The sequence below is a fragment of the Embiotoca jacksoni genome, unplaced genomic scaffold (genome assembly GCF_022577435.1).
Source record: "Embiotoca jacksoni isolate LCO1_2020_lvr unplaced genomic scaffold, fEmbJac1.0.p SCAF_3, whole genome shotgun sequence".
NCBI classification, from domain to species: Eukaryota; Metazoa; Chordata; class Actinopteri; family Embiotocidae; genus Embiotoca; species Embiotoca jacksoni.
In genome coordinates, this window is record NW_027185381.1 from 13,776,006 (window position 1) to 13,792,987 (window position 16,982).

General features: G+C 41.2%; 1 protein-coding gene across 4 annotated transcripts; it reads right to left on the reverse strand.

Annotated features, from left to right (window-relative positions):
• Positions 1 to 1,482: 1,482 nt before the first annotated feature.
• dapk2b (death-associated protein kinase 2b) lies at positions 1,483 to 16,822 on the reverse strand. Of its 4 annotated transcripts, none has more exons than XM_069163444.1 (12): positions 16,733 to 16,822; positions 15,988 to 16,145; positions 10,033 to 10,254; positions 9,061 to 9,199; positions 7,327 to 7,456; positions 7,163 to 7,211; positions 7,044 to 7,070; positions 6,793 to 6,945; positions 6,299 to 6,344; positions 3,429 to 3,518; positions 3,259 to 3,339; positions 1,483 to 2,467 (listed from the first exon to the last, which is right to left on the reverse strand). In XM_069163444.1, the coding sequence occupies exons 2-12, from the start codon at positions 16,062 to 16,064 to the stop codon at positions 2,390 to 2,392; spliced, it is 1,092 nt and encodes a 363-aa protein (XP_069019545.1). In that variant the 5' UTR covers positions 16,065 to 16,145; positions 16,733 to 16,822; the 3' UTR covers positions 1,483 to 2,389. The 4 variants fall into 4 exon arrangements, with proteins under 4 accessions (XP_069019545.1, XP_069019546.1, XP_069019543.1 ...); XM_069163445.1 differs by having other exon boundaries at positions 3,228 to 3,339; XM_069163442.1 differs by lacking the exons at positions 1,483 to 2,467; positions 3,259 to 3,339; positions 3,429 to 3,518 and adding an exon at positions 3,856 to 5,571.
• Between the last annotated feature and the right edge of the window lie 160 nt (positions 16,823 to 16,982).

Below are 16,982 nucleotides of genomic sequence, written 5' to 3' on the forward strand. Positions count from 1 at the left end.
CAGATTCACTTGCAGGTCACTTGAATATGCTTGTCTTGTGCTGACCCCATCACACATCACAATCTGGCCTCCTGACACATCTCTGAGTCAAGCAGCGCCTCAAGAGACATCTCGAGGGATGTGGTTTTGAGTTACATGCAAGGATGATTTTCTGACAGCAGCCCTTATTTGTCTGTGTGAACGGAGCATCCGTGCGATCATCCCAACATAAGTCTGCTGGTATCTCATGATCCCACTGAATTGATCCCACCATACCAGCTGTGACTCCGTTACATGAGATGCTTCAGACTCAACAGTAACGGCTGACTGGAAGGCATGTCATTTCACTCTACCAATGACAAAGCCACAGAAGGACTCACCTCATATTTCAGTGAGACATGGCTGAAATATTTGCAGTCACCAGCCTGGTCCATTAGGCTGGATACAGACGAGTGACCCAAGCATGCACTAAATGTTTTCTCTTATCTCATCTTATGCCAGTAACTCACAGGCTGTCATGAAACAGTGCTGGGAGCTGCTAACACAGAAACATGCTACAACAGTGCAGTCATCGGAGACAAGATTCACTGCAGTGTAATATTTACCCTGACAGTGGCAAGGTTACGTTTTTTTTATTCCTGTAATACAGGCTGAAACCAATTTTTTTTTTTTTTTTTAATTAAAAACCCTTGCCAAAGTTGAGAGGATAATATTTATTAGAATTAGACACGGGCACATGCCAAACTTTAACTGATCATGAAGTTGCAAGTTCCTGTCAAGAATAAGTATTTGCTATGCATGACATGTAAGTTGCTGCCTGTGTGCATTTGCTTAAAATTAAACGTTGTACTCTATGTTGATCTGTGTTGTCTGATGCCCTCAGAGGTAAAAAAAACCTTTTACATTGTTTTTCATACCCACTTTGACATGTCATACAATACATAAAATTGCGTTTGTTCCCATGCTAAACATTAAGTAATTCTGTAATGGGATACTGAAGCACAAACAAGCTTACAGATTTCAGTGACCCACTTGTTGATTATGACTCCTTTCTCACCATCCGTGTGGAACTGGCCTAGATTGTGCCACTGCCAAAATGTATTTAGTTCAGGTCGAATTATTCCTCCAATCTCTTTCAGCCCTACTGAGTCCAAACAGCCTTACTGTTGTAACAATAAATGAATGAACGGTAGCAGGAAGAAAAAGCAGAAGCCAACGCAGAATATGCATTATTACAATTAGTGCTCGTTGATGCTTAGAGAATTCCTTCTTCGTATACGTGTAACTCTTCTAGTCTTTGAGTTTAACAGGGATTTCTGATTGTAAAAAGCACCAGGATGTGATCAAACCTTGACAGGCAAATCACATGACTGCCCTGAAAGAAAACAGATTGTGATGACTTTTACCCAATAGTCATCATCAATATTAAAAATCATCACACTGTGATGCAATCACTGAATTTTGACTTTATAAAAACCGACAACAAAAAAGAATCATGTTCATTAATTTATTAAACAGATTCTCCATTTACAGTTCATACAAGTATACAGAAAAAACATTTGTGTGTTGAAAACAGTGAATGCTCCATTAAATGAGCTAAGATACATGTAAAAGTGAACTTAAGACGTTTGACTGAATTACGCCTATTTACACCATAAATACATCAAAATACAGCGATACCTAACAAATGCATTACAAGTTGAATTGCAAAATTAGCTTCACATATGTATATTAAGTATTTATATACTGTTTTTATGTACATGCAAGATGAAATGCAGTTATTGTATGAGGGTAGTTTACAGCAAATTATAATATCCTATGTCACATGCAGTAAACAGGTTGCTCTGTATAGTGTACAGGCTTCAGGTAAATATTCTTGAGGCGGCAAATTAACAGGTTAACAGTAAACAGTGCGTTCGCACAGACGCCACTGTGTGGTAAGCAGAACAACATGTAAACATTTGGTTACCACCATGTCATCTTGCAGTGCTAAACCCCTTTATCTGTCAATACTTTGGACAATAACACCTCAGTAAATCCACATATGTAAAATAAAAGGGAAGGAATCTATTTATGTGTCAATACTCAGCTGTAGTTATTTTCAAGACTGCAGTTATACTATAACAATACTATAAGAGGAAGTTGTCTACATTCCTGTTGCTGTCAAAGACAATCTAGTTATGTCTTCTTGTGTCAGAAAACAGTAGCTCGAATTTAGAAATGGCAGAACACTATCTAACATGCAGCAGATCATGTGCTGGCTTTGTGGATGAAAAAGACAAAGTTGCTTTGACCTTTAAAGATGCTGCTTTTACAGACATCACTCAAATCTTTATGACAAGTAACAGCTGCGAAGCGTGTTTTAAAAAGGTGCAGTCACGGTTTAGCAACTATAACATTGGCGTTGTTCTCAGGAAGTATTGCTTCTCTTTCTTGTCCTCGGCCTCCTTTTCATAACCTCCTCTTCTTGGTCACTTTCACAATCCCTCTGAAAAAAAATGACACGTTAGAGATAAGAAACAGCTGTACTGTTCATATTGTGCTGAGAGGATGACAACAGCTGGAGAAGGCTCACAAAATTTAAGGATTATGGTATTTTATTAAGGCAGTGGCACCAGAGTATGCCACATAATGTGCTGATTCCAATGCAACACGCATAGTAACTAAAGCTGGAACTCCTGAAGAAATAGTTTGTGATCTACAAATGCTGTACATTTATTTACTTTTTTGCCAAGAGGTAGATGAGAAGACAATAAATATATGGCTGCAGCCAGCGGCCACCCTTTGTTGCTCAGCATAAAGACTGGAAACAGAGGGAAACAGAACCTGCACCTCCAACCTGCTGGATGATTTCCTGGAATAGTGACTTTTTAGATTCATGTTGTTACTGTGAAATTGCTGAGCAACCACCTGAGACTTCAGGAAGTCACTGCTCCCGGCCAATGAAAAAGTCCAGCACCCGCCCCCTTTTAAAACTAGACGCCTTAACACCTCGTTCATTGTATGGGTAATTAGACAATTATGCAATTATTGGACGGATTAGATGTTAATTAGTGCGCTTTAGAGGTGTTGGTAGACAGATCTGATTTCCTTCGAACAGAGCCGGGGCTTGTTGTTTCTAGTCTTTATGCTAAGCTAAGCTAAGTGGCTGTTGTACACTTGGCGTATAGACATAAGAGCAGCATCAATCTTTAGCTTAACTTCAGGCAAGAATGCTGAACTGTCACCCTAAGTCTGATTTGACTCACTGCTGTTAACTTTACGACAGTGCTTTCCTACCCCGTTCTCCTCAGGCAGCTTCTGGCCCTTCTTCATGATCCGCGTTAAGTGGTTGCACAAGGCCACAATTCTAAATGACAGCTGTTGAAGAAATAAAAGCAAAGAGAATTAATAGAAACCTAATTTGCTGTAAGAAAATAATGTAACTGGAACCACATACTGCACTTTACCTTCCACCTGCGTCGGGCATACTGTCTCCTAAAGTTCTCCAAGTTGACCACTGACAACCTCTTCACCATAGCCTGTCTGGGATTCAGAGGCTGTGGAGACACAACGAGGGATGAAATGGCAGAAGAAACATCTCTCGTGTCAATGTCAAATGTTCCAACAGCTTCTAATACAGTATGCCAACAAACACTCTCTAATTTATACATAAGAAACCTACTGAAGTTTCTGATCACAGGAATTTGGAAACTGCATACATAATAAATGATTGACATTTATTTCAGGGTTGACAACAATCAAAATGTCACATGAAAGGCTAAACAGTGTGTTGTGTGTTGAGATGCAAAAAAAAAAAAACAACACATTGATAAAGAAGTGAAACATTTTTAAACACAAGATTTGATCAAAGATGTTTTTCCTGTAAGCTAACAGAACATCTCCAAGAAAGAAATAAGATTTTTTTTTAAATAAATAAATGTATCTTTCAGTAAAAGTGCACATTTGAATCCATAAAAAAAAAAAGACTCTTCTCTTCTTTAAACATTCATGACTACACATGTCGCTTCATAAAAATGATAACCATTGTTTAAAAATAAAACATGAATACACAGACTAAAACAGAAAAGGAATGACAAAAATCAATCAATCAATCAGAAAATGTGAACCGATACATTCCATTGAAAAGAACTGCCGTTTGATTGTGTGTCTTCTTCTGGCCGTGACGCAGTAAAAACCTTTAAAGATTAATATTGGCTTGTATTTTCATTGGGGTACTTGTTGAAATAAAAATTCTACAAAACAATACATGGATAAGTATTTAGCTTTAGTTTTATCATCTGTCGCTTTGAAGTGAGAATAATTCCCAATATTGTGCCACAATCAACCCACTGAAAGGAATAGTTTGATAGCTTGGGAACTACACTTTTTGGCTCTTTGGCTCTCAACTCTCTTTTACCGAGAGTTGAGAGCAATACAACCCTACGGTTCGCCCATGAAAAGGGAAGCTTAGCTTAGACTACGACTACAAAATGGTGGAAACAGCTAATCAACTCTGTCCAAAGACAACCAAAGGCATATATTACGTCTGATATTACATTTTTTTAAGAAAAAAAAAAGTGCACTACAATTCAAACGATGTGCTAATAGCTAAGCTAAGCAAACTGGTTCCTGCCTGTGGCTTCATATGAACCATACAGACGTGAAAATTGAGAAAAAATGGTTTTCCTCTAACTATAACTTGGCAAGAAAACAAATAAGCATATTGTCTAAAGTTCCTCTGTGTACAACTACTATTTCTTCACCTAAAAAGTTTTGTTTTACAGAACGCAAGAATTATTTGTTTTCACAGGGGAAAAAATAAATAAAGAAAGAAATAAAGAAAATGTAAAGACGACACAGCTACACATTCAAAAATGTGTGCTGTTGGAAAAAAATCTATGTGTTGAATTCAAACGAAAGTTTAATTTTCAAAAACATATTAAGATTTTTTAAGGTCAATAAAGTTGTGTCCTCCTTTGGTGTGTGTTAGCCGGACTCTGTGAGTGGTTGTTCGGCCTCGGGGCACAGTTCCCCTGCACAGGACGGCTGCAGCAGCTCCTGCAGTGCCCGGTTTAGACTGCCGCTATGGATGCTGCCGTTGGCTCCTTCAGAATGCAGAGAGCTCATCACCTCCTGCAGCCACTGCAGCTCAGAGTTCAGCTCCTGCCTCAGAGCGTCCAGCTGGCTCTGCCTGTGGGTGTACTTCCCGCTGATACTCTCCAGACTGGCATCTATGGCCTTAACGTCCTCCTGCAGCAGCCTCCTGGTGGCCTCCACTTTACGAAACTCGTAGCAAGCCTGGGAGTGCCTTTTCCTCACGGCCTCACTCTCCTCCTTGTACCAGGCCTCCTTGTCGTTGTAGATGGCGAGCAGAGCTTCTATGTCACCCTGCAAGGTGTGGTGGGCTCCTGCCACCTCTGACAGCCCCGTCTTCATCGCGCTGATGTCTTCCACCACATGGGCAAAGCGCTCAAAGTTGGCATACGTGTTGTTCTGGGCCATGCTGGAGTGCGACTGGATCGTGTACTCCTTTAAACGTTTTGTCTTCAGCTGCTCCATTCTCTTCTCGGCCTCACGGGCAGTGCTGTCCTCTTCGGTGGGGCCACGGGACTTCAGACAGAAGGGTGGAGGAGGACATTAGTGAGAGGCTGTCTCATTGTTGCATCTTGAAAACACACACAGTGGCGAAAATCCCAGCAGACTGGAGGCACTATAGGATTAGTGGGTGACCCTACAGCAAAAGCCATTGCTGGGGCTGGTAAGGGTGCCAAAAAAAAAAAAAAACAGCAAACCTTCTTGATGAGTGTGTAAAGTCTCCTGGCTTCATGTTTGTATCCAAACAAGACGAAGACTCCACAGCAAAACACCATTCACATGCAGTTCAGCAGCCAGTGTGGGAGTAGACGTCTTCAACATTGCAGTGTTAAATTTCCATGCCATTAAAAACACAATTAGTTTCATCACTTGAACTTCCAGACAAAAATGACTCTTTTAGAGATCATGAGGCTTCATGAGATGAGTGCAGCGAAGTATGATGATAGATGAAGGGTGAAATACATTTTCCCAGAGAGAGGTGTGTTGTTCAGAGATGAATACAATATACAGTAACTTTGGTTCAGTATGTTTCCAACAAGCACATCAGTGGGTGTGAACTCTGGGATTTACAGACTGCAGTCACATTTCTTAGCACACAAAAAGATGGATTTGCCTCTCCTGTTTGCTACCTTTGACGTAAACGGTCACATATTTTTCTCTTGAATTAAAATGTGAAGCGCTGGCAACACTAGTAGAAAAGAAAAAACATGCAGCGATACAGCATGAACCAAGAAGAGCATACCTTAATCCAGGGATGATTCAGGGCGTCTTGTATCGTCAACCTTTTTCTGTCACAAAAACAAAATGCAGATGAGTGAACACACCCGAACAAGTCCGTCAGGCCCGGAGCATGTTGATCAGTCATGCATTAGGAAGTGAAGCTCTGAGGAATACAGTCAGACTGAACTTTCACAACAATATTTTGTTTCCTGGATGTGCGTTCAAATGAAAACACATGTTAGGAAATAAGAAGAAGACCTCACAGTACAAAGAAAGTATTACACAATACCTTGTCTGTAAAAATGTATTTACAGAATAAATAATGTTTGGTTAGCTTATTTTGAGTCTAAATCCTTGCTCTAGATTTATGTTTACTGAGTAGTGTTTTATTCTCATTTGGATCAGGACTGTAAGTAAGGATTTCTAACAGTGAAACTTCTAACACTGAGCTCTGTATTGAGTTGTCAGACTTGACCTTTGACCATCAGCTGTTTGTTAGCGGCCCACTCTGTTTACCTCGTGTTTTTTTCCAGGAGCTCTCTGATGAAGTTCTTGGCCAGCTCGCTGGTATTGTTGAAAAGCTCTTCATCAAACTCGTAGTTCATCGCCGAGATGTTTCCCAGCGTTTCCTGCTTGCTGTCGCCGAGGAAAGGAGATGCGCCGCTCAAACTGAAACAACATTCACACATTGACTAGGACCTCCCCCGATAATCTCCCCAGATACATTAAGATTCCCAGTCATAATCACAAATCACCCCCCAACTTACAGTATGTAAGTGATGACTCCGATGCTCCTGTGAAAAACAGCACAATGTTAATCCAAAGTTATGCGCTGCAGTCTGTTGTATGGCAGTCAGCAGAGTCAGAGGTAATTAAAAGCTCTTACCACATGTCTGCCTCCAATCCCAGAGGCTCATAGTTGACTATCTCTGGAGCTGAAAATAGACAGCACACACTCAACATCACCAACAGCATCAGGCAAAATACTAAGCCTCCTCTAAAACAGTGCAACAGTGCCAAAAGATAAACAACAACAACAAAAAAACTCACCAACAAATTCAGGCGTGCCAAAAATGTTTTTGAAATCGGCCCCGGCTTCTATTTTGTGTGCCAGTCCAAAGTCTATGATTTTGATGCTGGGTAGAGGAACATTCCTGTCCAGCAGCATTATATTTTCAGGCTGCAGAGGTGTAAAGTACAAAGAACAAAGCAGAGAGGCACATTACTTTGTCACCAGATTTATACTCATACCAAGACTGGGTAATACATAAACAAAATAAAATATAAAACAAGTTACCTGGATAAAGCCGCCTTTAGTGTAAGCATTAAAGAAAAACAGTTACAGTCATAGTTGTTAGAGAACAATATGAGATGGACAGTTAAGACATCTGAGCATTTTTGCTTATTCACTTCCTTTCTTGCCTGCAGATCATATAAACGTGGTGTTTCTGCTGGCAACCGGCTAACTTAGTATAGTTTAGCACAAAGACAAGAAAACAGCTAGCCAGGCCATAAGTATCAAAATCCAGCTTTAGCTGTCCGTCTAATAATTTAAAGTTCACTAAGTAACACTGTGCCTGTTTCATTTAAACCCTAAAAAGCCATAGAGTAACAATAGGGGTTATGTACAGGACTCTTTGTTGGTCTGGACCAGCTGCCAGATAATCAACAGAGACAACAGGAAGTTATTGGACCCTAACAACAAATTGTTGGGAAAATGTTCAGCACTGATGGTGCTTTCATGAACAACTGGGAAATGGGAAAGTTCTGACCTCCGAGTGGGAAAATACACCTGAACACCTGTGAAAGACGGAATACCCCCCTCGTACACTGCAGACCTTTGAAAGCTTTGCGAAGTAGGTTTGAGTTTACTTGACACGGCCGCATTTTGGGTGAAATTTAAGAAATGTACTTGCTCTAAATATGGCCAGCCTTGGTTAGCCTAGCCTACCTAGTTTGCTTGCTGTGTAGAAATATAGTGCACAACTAATATTGTCCTCCTGAGCCTCATTTCGTCCTTGTGTTGGTTTACATAAATGATGATGAGGTCGTTTGTCACTTTTTTGTATTCTGGCAGCAGAAATGGAGCACATTTTCTTCTATACAGGGTAGTTTCCACTCTTTGAGAGTAGGATCAATCAGACCTAACTCTTTGCATAAATGCAATTAAGTAAATTCCTACTCTACTCTCGTCATGCTACTCTGTTCAAGTGGTTAAGCAAAGTTTTTGCAGGCAAGATTTTGACTTTTCAGTGTTGTTCTGGATTCCTATAAATCATTGCAAAGGTCACAAACATAACATCCATACTGAGTGGACAGAGAGAGTCTGATTTCACAGACTATATCAAGCACTAATTAGTGCACAGATCTGTCATTGTGAACGGAAGATCAAGGCCTTGGGTGGGTCTGAATCGAGCCCTTCACTGCGTGTTCTTTAACCCTTAATTGCCAAATGTATCAAGAGCGAAGAGGAGCTGCAGAAAAACATGACTCGGCCTTCAGTGAGCGCTGTGGTCAACGCTGCTCTCTGAAAGCGAAGAGATAATCTTGTGGTGTTGGCATCTGAGAGTCTGGATGTCGGCCACAAAAAACAGGAAGGATGTGTGAATCAGAATAGCAAGACTCTACTGACATGCACATTAGACACCTGCTCTATATATGTTTCACATGAAGTCCTTTTTGACATTGCATGTACATTACAGTGCAGTTGTTGTGGAGGTGAAGGATCTTCAACACAAGACAAATATAGGTTAACATGTGAAGCACAGATGGAGCATGCTGTACCTTGAGATCAAAATGTACAATCCTCTTGGAGTGGAGGTACTGGACTCCATCTAGGACCTGCTTGATAAACTGAGTGGCCTCTTCCTCACTGAGAGACTCCTTCTGAGCCAAGAAGTCAAACAGCTCTCCTCCAGAGACCCTGCAAAACACGCACACACACACACACTCAGTGACTGTGAGCTCAGATAATCTGGGATTTGGTCTCTCCAGAACTTTATCTGAAGTGTGTTGTCAGGAATTCGATGCGCAAGTCCTGAATGCCTTAGTTGTTGCCTGAATGTTTGTTTATGGTGACAACTCAGGTCTGTTTGGAGTCAGTTTGTCCTACTTAGGAATCCCTGAAGTTCTCCAAAATGTAATAAAATAAAGCCTTTTGACCAGCTGGCAGCCAATAATCACGATGTTCTTTTTACAATCAGACAAAGTAAACATATTACACTGAATGAAGGACAGTGTGTCATCCTGCAGCAAAACAGTCAACCAGTCAATTCAACATGAATTGGATTAGACTGAGTTTTCAATTAGTCTTAATTAGGCCCCTCCAAGTATCCAGGCGCTCACTTGGCCTTCTGAGGCCTCGTTTTCTTTTTTTATTGGCTTTGTGAGAGACATTCGGTTCTGGCACGCATGATGTTGGCAAAAGGTTTCCAGCAAACACAGCTTCAACAAACAATTCAGATTCACAAATATAAACTCACAGATCAGAGCATGAACACCAGCACAGGTGCTCATGGGAGGTGAAATATTTTACAGGGTCTAATCTCAAACATTCAAAAGACTGCGCTGACAATACATTTTTATATTTAAACAATAAAACATGCTTTATGGTTTTTAGGTTCTGATCATTTTACAAAAAAATATACATCATACACAGACGTTTGGACACTGGTGTGACTTGGCAAGCATGATCAAACTTTATTCTCGTATCTGAGCAGATATTGTGACGTGTTGCTGGGTTGTGCAGTGACTCACAGTTCGAGGACAAGCACCACATCTGTGCGGTTCTCGTACACATCGTGCAGCGCCACAACATTGGAGTGCTGGAGCTGCTGCAGGATGTCCACCTCCCTCTCGATCTCCTCCCTCCTTACACCGCGTCTGCTGGCCCGACTCTGACGCTTCTTGATGAACTTGGCAGCGTATTCAGTGCCTGTGCTCTTCTCTATGCAGCGCTTGACGATTGCAAACTGCCCACTTCAGACACAAGGGGAAAAAAATAACTCTGACATCACTTAATGGTAATATTACAGTGATTTGACAAATGATTCAAATCTTTCATTCACATTTATTTGTGTAAAGTGTACTACAGGTACCATTTTCTTCTTTAAAGATGGACAAGAGTTTACGATGACATTTTTCACACATGAACAGGATATGACTCGATGGATAGACATCTGAGAGGAAGCTGCAAAGTGTCAAAAATGGCTGAAATATTGCGGTATAGTCCGTCACTTCCTCTTTCCCGGCGAGACAGAGAACAATCAAGCATGCCGGTTGTGTAGACAGAGCCTCTGTCCTCCCACTCCATCTCACTTCCTGCCAAATTTCTAGCCATCCTCAAGAGTTCAGTCCTCTGAAAACATCCCAAAAACTCAACTAAATATTTCACAACAGAGGTGTGGCTTGGACACTATCTCTTACTGGATGTTTGTGTTCTTGTTCTGCATGTTCGAGCTGATGGATTTGTGCTCATGACAAATAATTATTGAGTGAAACATTTTCCTTTGTTGTCACCCTTCCCTAACATAACTCATTTCACTCATAACTGTCCCACTGACAGGCTGAATGAGAAGTGTAAAAACATTTTCCAACACAGTCGCCCTGTTAAATATATGAGGGGAGTCTCTATGGTTTTATAATCAGAACGGCACTTGAGATATCAAGCACTTCCTGCTGCTGTGGGCTGACCTGCCCTCTCTCTACATTCAGACTGTGAAACAAGCCTCTCGGTCACTCATCCCTCACTATCAGGCCACAGAAGCATCAGTGTGGTAACAGAGCTGGAAAACACTTTCAGAATGGCTGGGTAAAACATTACAACTTGTGAACACAGGAATTTATAGCAACTTCTCCAACACAGCACAGACATGTTGTGGCACTGCTAAAGAATTCACAAAGAGGAGGAAGAGATTAATAACTTGGAGGCATCTCATACATTTTGGACATAACTGTCCACACAGAGACTCCCGGGTGACTGTGTGAGGCTGTCCAGTCCATCTAGTTGGCTAAGAATAGCAACGCCCACAGGCTCTTCCTCCACCTGCCACCTCTCTGCTCCTGCTGCTGGGGAGAAGGAGAGGGCATGCTGAGACGGAAGACACAAGGCTCGTACTTTCAAATGGTGCTTACACAGAGATAGCAGCAGCGCATCACAAAACCAATAAGCAGGTTAAATACAAAGTCTTTGTGATTTTACAGCAACTTCTGACTCCGTCACCTCTCCTCAGTGTGGGAGGGTCGATCCAGTTTGCTCTGCTTTGAGGCACACCCTGTCCTGTGCTGCCTCAGTTCTACAGTCACATCTGGCAGCAGCTCCACTGAAGACACAAAGCCACCTTTTAAATATACCTTCCTCAAAAAACAACATAAAAATGACAACGAGGTGCACTTTTACCATCCAAGCACAGATTTTCAGTGACTACCACAGTGGAGTGAGGACATTTAAAACTTCAAATACGATGCAACACTGCAAACTATAAACTTAAAAAGCTGCACAAAACTAGATTAGTTGTAGGGCACGTGCATCGTGCAAGGTTGTTTTTACCAGTGTGTCTAATAAAAAATAAATGTTTTTGAACAATACATTTTACGCCTCAGTTTAGCTTCCTGGTTCTGGAAAGGGAAAGGTCTCTATTCAATCATAAAGATCGAGGTAGTTATCATTAAGATCATTTAATTTGTGCGCAAACATGTTCCAACAAAGGAGTGAGGAGAGAAGGAGAGAGACGGTGGGGAAATACTAATTATAGCAGTGCTCCACAAAGAGTCACATTTACATGCTGCAAAGGAAAACGAAAAACGGAGCTTTTGGGGTTATAAAGCACAGCAGCAGTGTAAAATCTCTGACTGTTCTATTCACAGGATGTATCCACCCTTGAGTCCTCCCTGAAAGGCTGACCCTGTTAGAGATGACTATGATAATGTGTGAACTGAAGAGGAGGGTAAGTCCCTCAGTGAATTACTCTTGCAAAAACAGGCATCAAGGACCCCAAAGGGAGGAACCGTCACATGGCAGGAGCAGCAGGAGTGCCCTTGGTGTACTTGTTAAACAATACTGAGCAGAATAACCCCCCCCCCTTGCGATGATGGTCGTAGCCCAAATGCAAGAAAGTGCACAACACAAATGTCAGTGTCGGGGCTTTGCTTCAGCGTTGTTAGGAAGTGTAGAGTAACAGCAGAAAGAGCGGTGATGCTAGGAGTGGTATTCCACAACGGGCCAGGCGTGCCGTCTGTCTTAGCTCTAAGCCGGCCGGTGGGGCTGAAAGTACCATCTCTCTGCAGAGTTTCCACTTCCAACAGCTGAAGGTCATTATCCACAGCCAAGGTTGGAGGAATGCTCGGACAAGTGGCGCCAACCCAATATTTAAACACATTTCTCAGCTGAACAACCTCTGGGGCAGCATGACAAAGAGAGCCAGATTCATAATTGACCAAGCCCTATCCTAATGTGTAAATCGAATGGGGGGCTTGGGGAGCAGCTAAAACTTCTAAAATATGACTCATCGTTACAGAAAATATCACTTCTGCAGGATTATCTCTTCTGTTGTGCTGAAAACACAAAGACAGAAACATTTGATCTGCTATTTATTTAAAAATCTGTGAACATTTTCAACCCAGTGTTCAGGATTCTCTAGATTCCCATTGGTTTTTAAGTGCCCCCCCCTGTCAACGGAGCATCTGTGGAGCAGCAGGGCCGTTTACCGACAGTAACAGGAAGACCTCTGAGAAACGGGAACGGAGTTGAATAAACACTTTTTTTTTACTTGTTCAATAGCATGAATGTCTGTCCCTACAAATGTTCTTGTCCTGCTCCTTATGCATACATGCCTACTGCCTTTGCTATAGATACACTGTGTACAGTAAATCCCTTGGAGAAATTCTAGGACTTTACTACTGTGTTGATCAGCAACAGCTGTCTGCCTCGCGACTGTCAACTCTTTTCACTTCAACACATCGAGTGTGTGAATACTGCAGCCAATTGCTGCCCTCCCAGCATCCTCTCAAAAGACAACACACTTCTGCAAACTGAAAAAAATTTACCGAGCTAATTTAATTTGAGAAAATTATCATTGCAGTGCCCGAATATGAATTGGGGAAACACTTATAATACCAGGTACGATGAGATGTGACGTTTTCAGTGTTCCTCGATTGTGCTAGAATGAAAGATTTGAGTAACAACAAGAATCCACAGTCACACTAACAGCGCTGAGAGATTGTATTTAAGAACAATTATATGTATAGCTAAATACTAACTTTAGCATGTTAAAATGATCAGAATAACAAATCTAACATGTAGCTGTTTAGCAGGTTTTATGTTACTGTATTGGGTTAGAGTTAAAGTAGAGCTGTGGCTGATGGAAATAGGTTGTAAATCTGGAATTAAAATTCTGACTGGATAAAGGCGCTAGAATAAATCTTAGGGAAAATTAAAGTGATTATAATTCATCCTGAGGTGAGAATAAATGTTCATATATACCCTATGTTATAGGAACAGAAAAACACAGACTTCATGGTGGTGCTACAGGAAAAGTCCTGGAGTCACCAGTAGCAATCTTTCAGAGATCATTAATGCCTCAAATCTTTTGGTAATCCTTCCAATAGCTGTCAAAATATTGAATTCTGGACCAAAGTGGTGGATCTACAACCTGAAGGACTTACTATCAACCGCATAGCAATACCGCTTACATGCTTAGAAACACCACAGAACCATAACTGTGTGTTGAAACCAAAGTGAGACATGTCAAGAAGTCATCATAGAGCAGCTGTTATTTCCACTGAGTCAGTATTTACTGATTTCAAAACTTTAACTTTTGTTCAGGCATGCAAAGACAATGGCACTGTAAAGTTTTGGGGCTTCTTCAACTACTTACAAAAGGGGTGTTATTTCATTCTGTTGTTTTACGGCTACGACATATATAATAAATATAAAAGTTCTCAGGTGTTATAACCAAACAAGGACAGGTATGAATTTGTTGTGCAGAGCTCTACCATCTCTCTCAGTCTTGCCATGATGATAACTTGCGTAACAGCTCACTACAGTTTTACCGGTATTTACAGGGACAGTGGCAGCTGTGGGCTCACACTGTGACACTTCCTACTATATGTCATCATCTGTGTCATCATTCAGATGGAAAGACAGATACAGTTGTCAGTAAATGCCTCACATATCGAACAGAGGGTTGTTTTCCAGATAGGTTTACTCAAACGTCTACGTCACTTGTGGAAAGAGACCCCGAGTGCAACCATTTGGGACCCCGTGACATTAAATTCTGTCAACGGGAGGGCAGAGTGATGAATTAACTTTCCTCCAGCAAATGGCTGAACAGTTCCACAGAGCACAGAACATCTTAAATACACCAGACAGATCCATTTTAGCCCCCTTCATCAAATTCCCCCACCCTCTTGAGAGGACAATTGAGTAACAGTTCCTATGTGGCATGTAGTGGAGAGGGCTGAACGGTGTGGGCGGGTGACACGCATCCTCCGAAGCTATCTACAAACCTGTCATGGCAAGACAAAACAACTGCGAGCGAAATAAGTACAGCTGCAGAATTTGTAAAGAAACTATGACATGTCTGACTGAAAAGTTGTTTTCAGTCTTAGAAATCTGCAGCTTTGAATCAGGATAGATTAAAGTTTCTGATTTTCATGATAGGAAGACTGAACATACACAAAGCTCAGCTCACAGCTGTTGTTTTCAGTTCAAATACATTTCAGTGATATTATCAGTCTTTAATACATTTCCATGTCCGTTATTTGTTTGAGGGGTTTATAAAGAGTTTTTCAACCTTTTATAAACCTTCTAGAAACAAATAAATATTTTAAGGATTTTCAGAACTCCTAAATTTCAACTAATGGATTTATTTATTCTAATAAGTCAATTAATAAAAGATAATAGACCATAAATAAATTTTGAGTTGCCAAGTTGTGAACAGTATGAAACTTGTCTTTTTAGTTCTCAGCTCATCTCTGGGACACTCTCTTGTGTAATTATAAATGTTAGTAAATCATCAGTAATAAAGGCTTCTCAATCAATCTGCTTTATTAACAATCATTTTAGTTTGTAAATTTGATGAAGTTTTATTACTTGTATTTTGGTCCAGATGCTCTGCGGCCATTTACAACCGCAGGGACATACTTGGATTCACAGTGAAAGGTTAGAGGTCAGACACTTTCCTTTTACACCCTCTCTGTCTGTTGGTGCACATGCCCAAGCTGTCCTTCCGTGCGAAATGGATGCGTAGCTTCCTCAATCCATACTGCACTCTGCCAACTTCCTTTTATTTATTTCCCCAGGGGACAGTTCCTTGATGTCTGCTCTGTACATAGGTGATCAACTTCAACACACTAGTCCACCCCCCACAATCAGCCCTCACAAAAGCAGTAAATCAGATTTTATTTACATTCCTGGACTGGCAAAACTCCTCCCAAACATCGCTTGTTTTCTTAGAGTGTTTACCTCTGAAACGTTATCTCTTGCCGTAAACTTCAGCCTACTTTAACGCAGTGACACTCCCCAGTTCAAGCTTAAAAAGCCAGCTGTTCGCATACCCACATACACAGGAGGACCACTGTGGGTCAAGCTACTTGCAGGGGAGCTGAATCAGCCTCTGACTCACACAAAGCGTGGACACTCATGTTCTAAAACGTGGGACTAAATATCCTCCACTGAACATGCTTCATTAAACAACTTCGAAGAATTCTCACCTTCCCAGTTCTTCTCCAATTTCATAGAAATCTCCCACATTCTGTTGCTTGAATACCGCCATGCCAGGTGTCCTCATTGATGTAGTTCGATATGCACCACTGAAGCCAGTTGATCTCTCTCTCCAGGAGCACTCTTACTTTTCTCTACAACTCCAACCCTGCTGATACAAAGGAGAGTTCCTGTTGGTTTCTGAATGGAGTAATGAAAATGGTTATGACATGTTCTAGCTTGCTGTAAAACATTCAGTCACTGAATTGCACCCACTTTCACCTTGCTGTTGAGAAAGACTGAACACCAAAGGAGAAGAAAAAAAAAAGTCCTCTTAGTCAGTCTTTCACTGGTCTAAAATGCTGATTAGTGGCTTTAAAATTTAAAACACACCTTTTATAACTTTGTCAAGCCGGGTAGCATTAGTGCTAAGTTCTCGTGATTAAAACAGGATTACAAATGAAAAGAAAACAGCCTTTCTGGGTAATTAGGGCAGGGCATCTATTGTGAAACATGATGTCTGACTAAGAGGTGGACATTGGCCACAAACATAGGTTTTGCAAGTATCAAAAAATGACCATTAAAACTACTTTGAAGAAGGATTCAAACATAAGTCACTGCGCAGTATGGGAGAGAACATGTATGCATAGTAAAAGAAAAAAGCTGTTCACACAATGAAATACCACAAACTTCCTATCTGGTAAGTTTCACAGAAGTGGCCCCACAGAGAGCCTTCAGCTGAACATGATGTCTTACCTTCTGTCAGATGCAGAGCTGATAATAAACTTGCATTGGTTCCCACATCTACTACAGTTGCTCTGGTCTTCTCATGGCAGCAGTCCTTCAGACGCTCTGTTGTTTTCTGTCACTCATGGGAGCACCATCAGGCTTTTGTGTCTGCAGAAGTCCCTCCCCCTGATGGCTCTATTATGAAACTGCAGCATGAGAGAGGCAGGCTATCAATAACGATGACTGATGGAGCATTTGAGGACTCAATAAAGGTGCT